The sequence below is a fragment of the Asterias rubens genome, chromosome 20, assembly GCF_902459465.1.
Source record: "Asterias rubens chromosome 20, eAstRub1.3, whole genome shotgun sequence".
NCBI classification, from domain to species: domain Eukaryota; kingdom Metazoa; phylum Echinodermata; class Asteroidea; order Forcipulatida; family Asteriidae; genus Asterias; species Asterias rubens.
The window spans coordinates 4,858,546-4,874,030 of NC_047081.1; the positions used below are offsets into that span (position 1 = coordinate 4,858,546).

The 15,485-nt window shown below is 38.3% G+C and overlaps 1 protein-coding gene across 1 annotated transcript; it reads left to right on the top strand.

Moving 5' to 3' along the window:
- Positions 1 to 140: 140 nt before the first annotated feature.
- Positions 141 to 15,107, top strand: LOC117303877 (COP9 signalosome complex subunit 4-like). The gene is made up of 10 exons (XM_033788279.1): positions 141 to 227; positions 1,773 to 1,852; positions 6,471 to 6,622; positions 8,817 to 8,920; positions 9,759 to 9,912; positions 11,128 to 11,278; positions 12,512 to 12,682; positions 13,280 to 13,395; positions 14,313 to 14,397; positions 14,868 to 15,107. The coding sequence occupies exons 1-10, from the start codon at positions 154 to 156 to the stop codon at positions 14,996 to 14,998; spliced, it is 1,218 nt and encodes a 405-aa protein (XP_033644170.1). The 5' UTR covers positions 141 to 153; the 3' UTR covers positions 14,999 to 15,107.
- Positions 15,108 to 15,485: the final 378 nt, after the last annotated feature.

Here is a 15,485-nt window from a genome sequence, read left to right on the forward strand (position 1 = left end):
TATTTGAACATATTTTTTGTAACCAATTATATCTAGTTAGTCTTTATATATTGTTTTACTTATTTATTTGAAATTGTATGATATGTTTAGTTACCATCTAGTTATTTTATTTGTAAAGCCCGCATCACTTGTGCCGTAGATCCAAAACTCAACATGGCGGCGTCCATCAAACAACAACTTTTAGCTCTGGTCAATACTGGGTGTGCTCCTAAAGATTTAACAGAGAAGTACCTATTTTTGTCTTCTTGTTTTACTTTTACGTAGCTGCTGCGAGTGGATCTTTTTATGTTGAGAAATCCCGGATAACTTTCCGTATGGCGCCACCACTTTTTCACTCATTTTTACAAAAAGGGTTATTATCATTTGAATTGAGTTGATTGAACTTTGATTTGAAGAGGTACATCATGTACGTAGGATTGTAGTATCGTATTCGTAGCGTCATACGTTATCGACCCTCATATGTTTTCGGTCCCCAACTTTGATTCCCGTTTACCGCGAAACTGTGCAAGCTGCACCGGTCACAGAAGCTATGCAGTTTACTCACGTCTCACGGTCTGTATTTTCATCAGGCTTAATCATGCTGAGAATAAAGTTTCCTGTCGTTGGTTATGATCAAATATTTATAAAATGGTTGATTTTTGGTACTAATCACTAGTGCATTATTATGCCAACATTCAAATTAGTCAAAGAAACATCATCCAACCTCGAAAGTTTAAAACAAAATTACTATCTGCTAGATTGAGTTTCATTCTGCTTTAGTCACTAGATGGATCACGTGAGGGGTGGTTACTATTAGTATTTGGGATTCTGGTGTGCAAATGTGGGGAAAATATTTGTAAAAAATTAAGTGAAAATTACAACAAATTTTTTATTTAATTTACTGCATAATGGTTATAAATTCCGATAAGCGTAATAAATTTTAAGTCTACATTAAAGAGAAAATATCATAGATTGGTTTTCTTATCTCCTGAAAGTGAAACCAAACATTACTGGTCTGAAATGGGGGAAAACGGATTGTTATGAAGTGTGAGTGCATCAAATTATTCTGCGTGTGTGGCAGCACGTTCTGGTGCAAAGATCTCGTTCAAAAAGAACTGTGGCATGCAAGCGTGAAGGGCAAAACATTTTAAAGAAACAAGTTTCTTGCGATTGGGTTGTCGAAATAGAATTTTTTGTTGGCCTACATGCAAGAAAGATAATGAAATCAAATTGTTTTTGTTTTTTTGTTTTTTTTTAATAACAAAATAATAACAAAAATTTCAGTGCCGCTGCGGCTTCCAATATTGGAGCTGGCGGGGACGAGCAACATGTTATTTGTTTAAATTGGCCTAAGGAGTAAGAAAAAAAACTAGTATAAGCAGGCATGCAACTCTTCCACGATTTTGTTTAGCCAAATATATGCCTGGCAACAACAGTGTACAACTACAATCATGTAAAATAAGCCTAGTCAGTAGTACATGCTAACAATGCAACTAAGAGCATAATAAACCTCAACATTTTCTAGGGAACCATTGTAGGTATCATGTCTTGTGGCGTTTCGGCTGCCTCGCTTCGCACTTGCGTTGTGCCTTTGAAAATTTTACTCTTTTTTTTTTCAATGGACAGTTGCTTGCCTGTATAAGTCAGTAAGTGAATAATGGCTTCCCATTCTGGGCATACATAACGCTGTATGTTTTGAAAATGGTCATTGAAATGTTTGTTCATTATTTTCTGGTATTCAGCCAGCATTGGAGCAGTACTTAAGTTTGGCCTGTTTTTTTTTCATCCCAAAGGTATCGTAAAATTCTGGCTGATGTTCTAAAGTTGAAGGAGAATGATCTGAGAGAGGGTCTCCAATCATTAATTGAAGCCTGTGAGTAAACATTTACATGTCTGTAAGTGTAACCGTATTTAAAAAATTACAGAGATAGCAATAAGTCATCAGGGTGTTGTGGGTTAGAATCCCAGTCATAAAACTTGTTCCCTTGAGCAAGATACTTAACTATGATTACTTCTCATCACTCATGAGTATACATGCAATACCTGCGAGGGTAGAGAGAGGTTGATATTGTGTTTGAAAAAGCCTTTGGAGCGCCATAAGCTCGGGAATGTATACTCCCCAGGGAGCTGAGAAAGTAATTACCGTAATTTTCGGATTATAAACCGCGCGGCGTATAAACCACACTTCCTCAAAATATACAAAAAATATTTAGATGTCGGCGTATATGCCGCGCGGCGTATAAACCGCGATCAAAATAAAAAAAGACATGAAAAAACTAACCTCAAAACACGGAAGTGAAGTACGCAAACCTGCCGCGTTACGGGTGATTTTTTATCTCACACTGTCAGTCCTGAGTTATATTTTGTTTCCATCAACAACCCTTTTCAAGAATTTGCGATTTGATGATCGGTTGTGTTGACCATATGTTTTGTGAACTTCTTTGGCAATAATCTCCGTGAATCAAAGATCGGTCTACAACGCACACCGAGAAATAGTTGAACTTTGCCCTGCATCGCATCGCCCTCTGTTGACAAAAGTTGTTCACGTTTGATTAGACTGGGCCCCGAGCCTCAAAGCGTGGGTCAGACGTTCAAGCTCCCCGTTGTACAATGGGCAGCCGCTCTACTCGATCCGTCCGAAGTCTAGCCAAGATTTTATGAATGGAACTATCACCGGCCAATCAACAACGGCCAATCATCAAACGGCCAATCACCGCATGCGTGAACACATAGGGGCCGTGCTTGTTTGCGGTCCCCGTGTGGCGATGTGCAGTGACAGGCGGGCGGCACATCACTCAGTCTTGTATAGTTGGCCGCAATGTGGAGTTGCGTCGTAATTAAAGTGGAAATGTATTAAAGTTTACACTATTGATCGTAATTGAAATGATCTATTATAGGATAGCATTCTTTTTGGTTTTTTTTTTTTTTGGTTGGCCGGTGTTTCTCCCTCCCTTTTATTGTAGTCCCACAACGAGGATCCACACAACAGATTATTGCATCGACGGACGGGCGGACGGACGTAGCGTGTGTGTATGCAGTAATGTATCATGCAGCGTGCACATTAAGCACATGTACACACATGCGAGTTCGTAAAGCTAGCAGTCTGTTAATTGCGCTGCTCAATCTCGAGATTGCACAACAGATGTTGGCTGCACCGTACTGAGCGATGTTCGCTGACGGGTTGCGCTACGCCCTCGCATTTGCGCCGCCTGGAAATAAAATTCCCAATGTTACTGGACTCAACAATCAGGGCAGTTTGGAAACGTTTTGTTTGATCCCCCGGAGCGGCATAGCTCTTTGCGTACGTCCATTCACCATTCTGCTGTTGCGGTGTGCGTGGTTGAGCTGAAGAAACCGCTGGCTGACACGAGTGTAGCGGATGTCTGACGTCAGTATATAAAGATCGTGGGAAAAATAGACAGGGGACGAGTCTATTTCGCCGAGACACGAGTATAGCTTGAATGTCTGACGCCAGCATGTAGAGATCGCTAGGATAAATAGACGGGCACCAGTCTAGTCTAACCCGAGTTGCGCTGAGCGGGGGGAGCTAGCTAGCTGAGGGCGGCTGTTAAACGTTTTACAAAGGAAACATGGAATACAATTGTGGTGGGATTTTCAACAGGTTTTTGTCATCACACAGGCAGGTTTTTGTTCTCGTTTAAAAAAAAAAAAACATTATTTAGAATATTTTACAAACGATCTTTCTTTTTAAAAATGCCGTTTTTCTCTTAAATATTTATACGTCGGCTTACAAGCCGCCCGGAGAATAAACCGCAGGAGTTCAAAAAAATGTCAAAATCAACATATAAACCGCGGTTTATAATCCGAAACCCACTTAAAGGGACACGTTGCTTTGGATCAGACAAGTTGTAACTGTTTGTTATAAAATGCTAAATATGGTTGGAAAGAGGTTTTGAAAGTAGAATACAATGATCCTTTTACTTTGTTAACTACATGTAACACGGTTGTTCATAAATGGCCGACTGTGTTAATTGACGAGGTAAAAGGAAAAGCGTGCAATTTGGAGGCATGTTTGTGTGGATCAATGTATTTTAATTTTACAACATCTTTCTGCCCATACATGTATGCATTTTATAACAAACGGTTACAGACGCTTTTCAAAGACCAACTCGACCGATCCAAGGCAACGTGTTCCTCTAACACAAGGATTAGTTATTATTATTATCTATACTATTAAAAGCGTAACCTGCGCCATCTTGGATTGAAATTAGAAGGTCCAGTGGCATGGCATCCTTGTGGAAATCAACACAGTTGTGTGTGTGTAATTCAACACGTTTGTGTGGTTTCAGACATCGGGTTGCAAGTCTACAAAACCCCCACCCAAACTCCCACTTACGAGTCATCTGATTTAAGGAAGTTTGGGCGGCGACCGTGTGTCAACCACTGGTCGATGTTGTTTCCAGACTTCCTAGAAATCTTTCTGACAGGTGACTCATTGGACAGTGTTCCGAAGATGGTTCTCCGGATTGGTTCACTCATTGCCCCTTGCCCGCCCACCCGCCATTTGATCCGCCCTTTTTGGTCGGGTTACTTTCGTGTTGTACTAAGCATGGTTCTCCGGATCGGTTCATTTATTGCCACGCAGGGTCGAAGAGGCTGGCTGCCAGGACAAAACCGAAACAAATTTGCATTGAATGAAGTAAGTCACCGTGCTGTATAAAGCATGTGAAATCGAGCCAAGCCTCTGGTCAGTGTATGAGTGGTGGAGACAGGCCACCTGTTGCTTGGTGAAGGAGGACCCAGTGGGAGCACTTTAAGTTGAAAGTGGGTTGCGACCTCGTATTTCCAATAAATCTAAAAAGAGGCCGACGCTCTTACCCCCCCCCCCCCAACCGAAAAGAGCGGTGGTTAACAAAAAAGTAGATAGAGTTGTGGCACACAGCATGTTCCAAAAACTTGCTTTATTTAGTGCTACAACAACACTATGTATCGTGGGACGTGACGCAATAAGTAAAGGGTCCAAGATTCTAAAATCGTAGCGTTATTGGAAACAAAGCAACAAATAATTCACCAAAGCAAAGCTGTTAACTTTCTTCCTTTTACAGTCGGATAAACTCTGATATTGGCTGAGACTATTCAAGCCTTTTTAGTCGGATATCTCCTCTGCTATTTAGTACCGATGATTATTGTTGAGGAGGATATTATATTAAACCAGCCTCTTACCAGCCATTGGTTCGTGGAGGTACCTGATTTGTTGAGAAGGGAACCAAAATACCACTAATGACAAATTCATCAGGTTATAAAAATGTTTTGGTCTGATTTGCTCTTTGACAAAGACCTCCTGATTGGTAGGCAATGTGGAGACACTTGACTATTACCCGCGAGCACGTGAATTGTATGCGCTCGGTACAATACAATAAGTGTGTATAGCAGTGCGTTATATTTTAGTCGACTACATGTAGGTAATTACCATTACATTCGGCTAAGCAGGGACATACTTGTGCAGTTGAGTTAACAAAATTACTACAATAACAATAACAGAGCCGATTGAATTAAAACTATGCTCAAAAGTCGGGGACAAACTAATCCACGTTTATGCGGATAATAAGTTTACTTTGTATTCATCCAGGATTAATTGACATGGTCTCATACGCCTCTTTATGTTTATATCCTTTATATTATAATGTACTTCATATTTCAATCTTAAGCATAATAATACCCAAAAAGGTAAATACACAAAATAATGATCAACAATCTTGTGACAACCAATTACATGTACACCCCTAACACTACCATTTTTCTTACACTAATCAACAGTTTACACAAAGAACGAAATGAAGAGACCCCCCAAAAAAAACTAAAATAATATGGGCCTACAACACTACATCCACAACTAAACTTTAACATCGATACCAAGAAACATACATTAGGGCCTATATCATTAATTCGCTCCCTCATGGGGAATTACCAAACTACACACCAAAACATCAACAAACAAACAAGTCAAAATAATTACACTTAAAAGAAGTTTAAAGGGCATGGACAAAAAGAAACAAATGGCGAAACACAGATATATAAAAAAAATTGAGACACAAATAAAAGGAGAAAAAAACAAATAAAGACTCAAATAAAAAATAATCCAAATAATAAAAGTATAGAATCTTATATGTTATGAATCTTTGGAGCTTAAGATCCTCATTCATTTTAAATACAATTCCCAATCCAACTATACAAAGTGAGTGTAACCTCTGTTCCTCCGAATACGCCTCTCTTAATATGTATGCATAAGGTACGTCAACCCAAAACAGAGCTATGGGCGCATCCACTGCAACTAGTGGCGGACTTGCGCCATAGCCGATCATTTTGGGGTAGAATTATGACGAAATGCATAAATATTAAGAGAGGCGTATAACACCCTCACCCACATTACATTTCAAAACATTTGTGTAAAGGGGCTTCATCATCTAGCGGGGTGCCGCGCGAAGCGCGGCATCCCGCTAGTTATTATTATTATTATTATTACCTTGCAGTGGTGAATGAAACTGTCAGTCTGGTCATCTCAAGACAGTTATTGACAGAGGTGTCCAACCATCTTAGCACATTGACAGATGAAATCTCCAAGAAAGTTTGCCATTTTATGATTGAGAAGGTTCAACCTAGAGTGGTGTCTTTTGAAGAGCAGGTAAGATCAGTCAGTAGTCAGGATCAGTCCGTAGTCAAGATCAGTCAGTAGTCAAGATCAGTCAGTAGTCAAGATCAGTCAGTAGTCAAGATCAGTCAGTAGTCAAGATCAGTCAGTAGTCAAGATTTCTACAGAGAAACAGTAACTTATAATAGTCAGTAGTCAAGATTTCTACAGAGAAACAGTAACTTATAATAGTCAGTAGTCAAGATTTCTACAGAGAAACAGTAACTTATAACAGTCAGTAGTCAAGATTTCTACAGAGAAACAGTAACTTATAATAGTCAGTAGTCACGATTTCTACAGAGAAACAGTAACTTATAATAGTCAGTAGTCAAGATTTCTACAGAGAAACAGTAACTTATAACAGTCAGTAGTCAAGATTTCTACAGAGAAACAGTAACTTATAATAGTCAGTAGTCAAGATTTCTACAGAGAAACAGTAACTTATAATAGTCAGTAGTCAAGATTTCTACAGAGAAACAGTAACTTATAATAGTCAGTAGTCAAGATTTCTACAGAGAAACAGTAACTTATAACAGTCAGTAGTCAAGGTTTCTACAGAGAAACAGTAACTTATAATAGTCAGTAGTCAAGATTTCTACAGAGAAACAGTAACTTATAATAGTTGCATTGACTTGCAATCAAAGATATTTAAAAACAAAACAAAGTATGACTGGTTTCTATTTCATGCTTGCGTAAGAGCAGATATATTTGATATTAGGGGCCATTCAAAATTGTCAATGTTTTAAAATTTCGATTTCTTTTCGAATTATTAGGTGGGTGGGTCAAAAGCCTCTTCGAAATTTAAATTCACTTTTCATTAAAAAAAAAAAAAAAAAAAGCTAGATCGTTTGACTTGCATTCCATGGAGGTAGCAACTGCAGACCAAGCAAGTCTCATGCTTTCATGCAACGCAACCATCTTCTCACGCTCAGGGCTGGACAGGGAAAACAAAGTAATAACGCAAAATCTTCAGATTGCGCGCAGTTTTTCAGAATTATCAACTTGGGCTGCTGGCATACAAACAGAGCGCGAATTTGCAGATTTCGAATTTGCTAAGCGCAAAACGCGAATTGCGCACAAGTTTGTCCCAATCCGTTTAGCAAATTTGTTGAATGCGCCCCACGTGCATATAGACTCAACACATCAGGTAGAAGTCATGTGCGGACGATTTTGCACATCATTTTAGCCGGAAATTAATTTTCTTGGGGGAAATATTCTGACACAATCGTACCTCCACATCCAGCAACATCTCCTGTGTACCTCATGTGAATGTGAAGTAAACTGGAAAATTTTTTCATGCATATGAAGAAAAGAAATCCTTTAAAAAAAATTCTGGACAATTTTTGTATAGCCAAGGGTTTCGGTCACAATAAAAGTTGATAAAAGTTTTAGCCCAGGGCTACAATAACTGGGCCTGCGGTCCGGTGCTAGGCCCAAATGTGCATTAATAACATCCATGATGCAGCACACACGAGTACAAGTACCATGCAAGTACAGTATGCACAATGCAAACCACATGTAGTTTTCTTTTTAATACTGCACATAACAAATCAATGTTTTTATAATCGAAATTAGGGGTGGGTGGGTCAAAAATCTTTGGAAAAGAAATCGAAACTTTAAAACATTGAAAATTATGAATGGCCCCTTATGGTAACATAATGTAGGTGAGTAACAGATTAATTCGGTATGGCAATGGGCCCTCTATTGTATGTTTGGCTGTTTTCATTTGTTTATAGGTTTTAGATGTACCTAGTAATTGTAACTGAAGAATTGTTAGTTATTATAGAGCAGACTAATCTTGTTTAAAGCCACTGGACACTTTCAGAACAAAAAAAGGTTCACAGATTAATAAATAACTTTCAGGGTTTACAGAAGGCAATGGTGAAAGATTTCTCTTGAAATATTATTCCATGAAATACTTTACTTTTTGAGAAAACATTAAATCAACCCTTGATATTGAGAATTACGAATTTATTTTAAACGCATGTCATGACACGGCGAAAGGTGCGGAAACAAGGGGTGGGTTTTCCCATTATTTTCTCCTGACTCCGTTGACTGATTGAGCCTAAATTTACACAGGTTTGTTATTGTTGTGATACACAAAGTGTAGGCCTTTGGACCGAAAGTGTCTGATGGCTTTAAGAAATTTGTACTTTGATGTAACTGATGCTTTCTTGATATGATTCAGGTAGCCACAGTGAGGCAGCATCTATCTGGTATATTTGAGAGGGAACAGGCATGGAGAGACGCGGCCAATATTCTTGTTGGTATCCCTCTGGAGACTGGACAGAAGTGAGTGGTCAGAGCTAACAATCTAACATGATTCATGGCTAGATGGGCTTGGGAATGGGTGGTGTACTCAAACTAGGCAATGCTTACATGGCATGGCCAGGGTTGTAGCTACATGTTAACTGGCAGGCTCTAAACAAAAAAAGATTTAAGTAAACCAAAGTCGAGCAAGCTCGTGGAGTGCACTGTTTCGTCATTTGGGTTCAAAGTCTTAAAGATACTGTCATTATTGGTGTCAAAAGAGAGGAAATAACAAAAATTTAAACAATTGACTGGGGCAATTTTAAATGATTTAAAAGTCTGAAGATTTTAAATAAATAAATATAAATGAACATGAATTTGAATTCCTCTTAAAGTTATCAATCTTTCATACAACATTCACAACCACAATTCCCTAATATAAAATCCTCAAATTCCTGCTATCAACAAAGCATAATAACCCATGGGTTTAACTTGTACAAAAAGGTTGTCTCTTTCTGAGGCATATCCTTGTAGAATGGTAATGATGTTTTGTAGTTCAAATAAGGCAGCTTTTGTCTTTTACTTTCTCTGGGTCGAATTTAGTTCACCTAAGAACCAATTCTACTTGCATGTTGTTCTCAAATAATGAGGAACTTTTTTATTCTGCTAATGCTGGCAGTAGATAACATTTAGTGGGACAAGTTCTTTCAAAGTTAACTCTACTCGGAGAAAGAAGATGAAAAATATTATGTTTTTCAACATGTTCAAACTGGAAATCCTAAGATATTTATGGTACAGCTTTGAATGAACCAGTTCACAATGAATGAATTCGATTTGTCATTATTCTCATTTGAAATAAAATTAACTGTGTGTTTTTCAGGCAATATTCTGTGGATTACAAGTTGGAAACCTATTTGAAGATTGCCCGCCTGTATCTTGAAGATGATGACCCAGTGAATGCTGAAGCATACATCAAAAGAGCTTCATTATTACAAGCTGAATCCACTAATGAACAACTTCATATTCATTACAAGGTATGTAGGCAAGCAGTTGATATTAAAGATGTGTTTAACTTTTAATTTTTTTTTACATGGTTTAAGTATACGTAACTAAACCAGAAATGTCTGGCAAGAATCTGTTTCAGAGATAGCAGAACACACATAATTGCCATTAGGGCATACAGAGGTTTGGTTCAGAGGTTTGGCCATTAGTTCCACAAACCTGATGAACCAACTAAGTAGTCAATTGGTAACATTTGAGATGATGGACAGTGGAACATTCATAGAAAAGGACCAGAGTGGGACGCCCACTTATGTCGCAAAAACCTACCATTTGTCAACTTTATTCATTTCTGTTTTGCCATAGACCTTTATCATGGTGTGGTCATCTTGATTTTTCTCCATTCCATCTCATTGTAACCAAACTGAGGCTGGGCAAAATATTAGTCTGGTGCCATGCGCAATGAATGTAAGCATTCGTTACTGTTATTGGAAACAGGGAACATGACCAAAATGGTGACAGCGTGATAAAGGTCTATAGGGCCTTGTCTTGTTAATAACACGAGAAGCATATACATGTATAGTTAAAGGTGCCCTGTGATCTTCAATAAAATTATGTGAATACTGCAATGTGAATGTCTTTACTTGTTGGAGATTGCCTGTTGCTTGTAAATATCCTCTTGTTACATAGCCCTCTAGGTCTGCCAGCAAGCCAGGTGCTTTGAGAGACTGCAATGATGCTGCAGTAGCTGTTGCATAGTTGTAATTGTAAACATATCTAGACTGTTAATAAAGGCCTTGTTACACTACCTCCATTTCGAACAGCTATGAAACCTACCCAGGCCCTCTCCGGTTCAGCCTCGCTTATTTTCGACATGGATCAGAGATAAGCAATATTCACCCTGGTCTTTATGTGAACCGGCTAATGCGTGAACATAGCGGTCCATCACGAAAAATGCAATTTCGATCCGGATTGAGATTTTCAACCCTGGTCCCTGCCAGGGTTAATTTCTATCCGGCTTGAGTGTGCAACCCGGATCGGAGGCGGGTTGAAATTTTTACAGTGTGAAACGGGGAGAACAAGTTAGCAACCAGTTGCCACCTTGAGATTTTGAAGAGTGTGAATAGGCCTTATGTCTCATTCACTTTCTTTATTATAAGCAATAAATCTGATCATCATTGATTGTCTGGATTCCCTCCAAATGATAAAGTACTAATCTGAAAGTATATATGAATTTTCTTACATTACAGGTATGTTATGCTAGAGTTCTTGATTATAGACGGAAGTTCATTGAGGCAGCCCAGCGGTATAATGAGCTATCCTTCAAAACAATCATTGCAGAAGAAGAGAGAATGCAAGCATTGAAGCATGCATTGCATTGTACCATCCTGGCATCAGCAGGTAAGTGGACATGGGTAGGTTAAGGTAGTCTGAGGATTGCCAGAAAATGCATTCAGAAAACAAGGATTGTACGTTTATTTAGGAAGTAAACTGCATATTGAAGCTTACATAAAGAGCATGCCATACTGGTATTTTCAAGCATACTGTCTGATTACAGTAGTCAATAAGTAGAAAATGGGACTTGCTGTTAACTAAATTAAGGGCTTGTTAATAGATGAAGCAACCATAAATTTAAAATGCGAGATTTTAATAGGCGTATATGTATTTGAGAGCAATATAACTCGGTGTATTTTGTGTCATGCCAGTAACCTCAATACTAGACAAGTCCAGTTGGCTTGCGTTTTACAGTTGAAAAGTATTGGCCCAAAAGACAAATGAGATAAAAGGTACACGTTGCCTTGGATAGGGCGAGTTGGTCTATAAAAAAGTGTTTGTAACCGTTTGTTATGAAATGCATATGGTTAGAAAGATGTTTTAAAAGCAGAATATAATGATCCACACAAATATGCCTCGAAATTGCATGGTTTTCCCGATAAGTCGTGATCCAACACGGCACGTCATTTTGTGGAGTCAAAATGTTGACTCCACAAAATGGCCGACCATTTTAGTTTGCAGAATAAAAGGAAAACCGTGCAAATTTGAGACATTTTTGTGTGGATCATTGTGTTCTACTTTCAATTCATCTTTCTAACCATATGCATTTCATAACAAACGGTTTCAAACGCTTTTCATAGACCAACTCGGCCGATCCAAAGCAACAAACAGTGAACATATAAAACTGTTCTCATTTTGATGATGGTCTTGTAAAATATTTCTGGTCCAGTATACATTTTCAGCTTCAAGTGGTCTTTATGACTTTCTACCAAACTCAAGCCTTAACCAGGCCCAAATTTAACAAAGCCTGTAAGCACAACAAACTTGCTTAGCACAGAATAGTATGCTAAGCTTGGAAGAGCATTGATTAGCAGAAACAGGTTACCAGCCAAAATTAAATTAAGTTTGCATTGTTGTGGCTGGTGCCCCATTCAATATTTGCTTAAAGGAATTTGTCAAGCAGTGTTTTCTACTAACAGCTTTCTGAAATTTGACCCGAGGCTATGTAAATGAACTATAACTTGAGTAACACCTATCACAACTACAGTGAATGGCTGCTAAAATATCGGCTAGCTAAAAATGGATAGAATACTAGATGAACCGTATTGACTTAATTGGTGATTTTTACATGACCACCAGGTCAGCAGCGTTCTCGTATGTTAGCTACCCTATTCAAGGATGAAAGATGTCAGCAGCTGCCTTCTTATGGCATCTTAGAGAAGATGTACCTAGATCGCATCATAAGGAGCAATCAATTACAGGAATTTGCTGCTCTCTTACAGCCTCACCAAAAAGCAACAACTGCAGATGGTAAGTTTAGCCTACCTTCAAAAACTGCTGTTTTTCTTCTCTCTTTTTTTTGTACAGGATGTGGGGTTCTTTTAAAGAAAAATTACTCAAATGCAAGTTTTTGACAGTCTGATATACTATTGTGGTTAAAAAACATTAACGTTTAAATATATCTGGGCAACCTGGGACTAATCTTGTACTAATGTTAGTTACATTTAGGATTTGAAACTTTGCATGGTGGGAGTATAATAAGGGGAGGTGTGCGGTAGCACCACGTGTAAATCTCTTTTGACTAGTGGTGGTTCTGAAAACGACTGGTGGTTGACAACTCAACAACTCATCCCCACCCCTGAGACTTTGATCAGCTATACCCTCATTCTCCACTAGGTTCCCTCTTCGTCCCTGTGCTTGTGCCCAACTGATTCAGTTCAGTGAGCACACACTTCGTGCTCACACCCTGCGGGTCTCAGTATAGAAATGAAATAAACAGTACAGAAATGAAATGAAATGATCAGGTACAAAAATGAAATGAACGGTACATAAATGAATGTGTTTAGTGTATCATGGCATTTCTTTAAAGCATACTTACAGTGTGTAATGTTACTAATTGAATTCCAGGTTCTAGTATCCTTGACCGTGCTGTGATTGAGCACAATCTGCTATCTGCAAGCAAGCTATATAATAATATCACATTTGAAGAGCTTGGAGCACTCCTTGAAATACCTCCTGCTAAAGTAAGTGCTGTTCTAATCACACTGTGGAGTTAGCATCTGCATCACAATGGACTAAACTATAGCTCTAGTTACAAAAACAGTGTTATTATTTCTCATTTGATTTTTGTATTTATTGTTTTCAATAAGGGAATCAATGTGTGGTGAAGAGGTTTTCAACTAGTGGTTTAATCCCAACGAGGCCTGGTTCTTGATAATTTTACCGAGACGAAGTCGAGGGAAATTTTAAAGAACTAGGCCTCGGCGCGTTTAAACCACTAGTTGAAAACCGATTCAACACACTTTGATTCCCATTCATAAATACCTTTTCGGTCAAAAACATCATAACTTTTTGGTCAAAAAGTAAAGTAAATGCAAAAATTATAATATTAATTGTTAAATGATTTCTTTCAACACAACACCCCTCCAGCTATGAAATGGTAAAGCCCTCCGCCGCCCTCAGGTAAACAACTCCTTATAAGGGAATGCTGTGCGCGTCGCACGTATCGTGTGATGTGGCACAGCTGTTTCAGCCGTTGCTCTAGACCAAAAGGAATGAAGAAACTGTCTTATAAGAACAGGTGCAAGGTCGCGTGTCACGCCCATGAATTAACACTTTTTACCGGTCATAAACAAAGGTTTATACACACCCACATGACGCGCTCTCCACCAATAGGAATAGCGAAACTGTCTAGAAGGTATTTATGAATCACTATTTGAAATGATACTTGATAATGACATTGTTAGATCAAAGCCACACAACTCAGAAATTGTGAATTTCTCAAATATTAATAACAATAATAGTTATTTGGGCAAAAGTTCACAAGTACATGTACAAGCAGTAACAATTTGTATTAAAAAGTATTGGGATGCCTGGGATTATTTGTTATAATGTTCTAATCTGAAAAGTCACTGGTTGTTTTAATATGTTGATGTTTTAGGCAGAGAAGATTGCATCCCAGATGATTTCTGAAGGTCGAATGAATGGCAGCATTGACCAGATTGATAGCATCGTACATTTTGAATGTAAGGGTTTGTATTGTATTACTTTTCTTTGCTGTGCGGATGTTGTGGTAAATTTAAGTTTGATTTCAATTTAAAACTTTTAAAAATGGTACCCAAAATTTTTCTGTGTTGGTTATTAAACGCCACCTTGGAGAGTCCTACCCGACTGCGTGTCTACAGAATACTTCCATTGGCATTGCCTTCCTGTGTAATCCTCAACAATACTATTCTTAATATCCTTAATTTGATATATTCAGTTCTTCATAGTAAATCTTATTGCACTTGGTATGGGTTATAATGTATTACATGTACAGCATGTACATAATTAAGCCCCCCCCCCCTTTCGCGTTGAGCATTTCTACTGCTGCCACACTTGATATCATTGCCAACATTGTTTAAAAAAAACATATTGTAGAATTTTAGCTTAAATTAATAAATAAATGCTTACTTGCTTGCTTAAGTCAAATACAAATTGTCTATGTGTCTTGCAGCTCGTGAGACACTACCGCAGTGGGACAAACAGATACAGAATCTCTGCCTTCAAGTCAACACTATCATTGAGAAGATTAATCAGCATGCACCAGACTGGATTGCTTGTATCTCAGAGACTCAGATGACATGATGTACCTGCTGTTAGCAACTAACTAGATTACTAAACTAACTAGGTTTAATAAGCACCAGACTGGATTGCTTGTATCTCAGAGACTCAGATGACATGATATACCTGCTGTTAGCAACTAACTAGATTACTAAACTAACTAGGTTTAATAAGCTCCAGACTGGATTGCTTGTGTCTCAGAGACTCAGATGACATGATATACCTGCTGTTAGCAACTAACTACGCTACTAAACTAACTAGGTTTAAAGGCATTGGACACTATTGGTAATTACTCAAAATAATTATTAGCATAAAACCTTACTTGGTAACGAGTAATGGGGAGAGGTTGATAGTAGAAAACATTGTGAGAAACGGCTCCCTCTGAAGTGACGTAGTTTTCAAGAAAGAAGTATTTTTCCACGAATTTGATTTTGATACCTCATATTTAGAGTTTGAGGTCTCGAAATCAAGCATCTGAAAGCACACAACTTCGTGTGACAAGGGTGTTTTT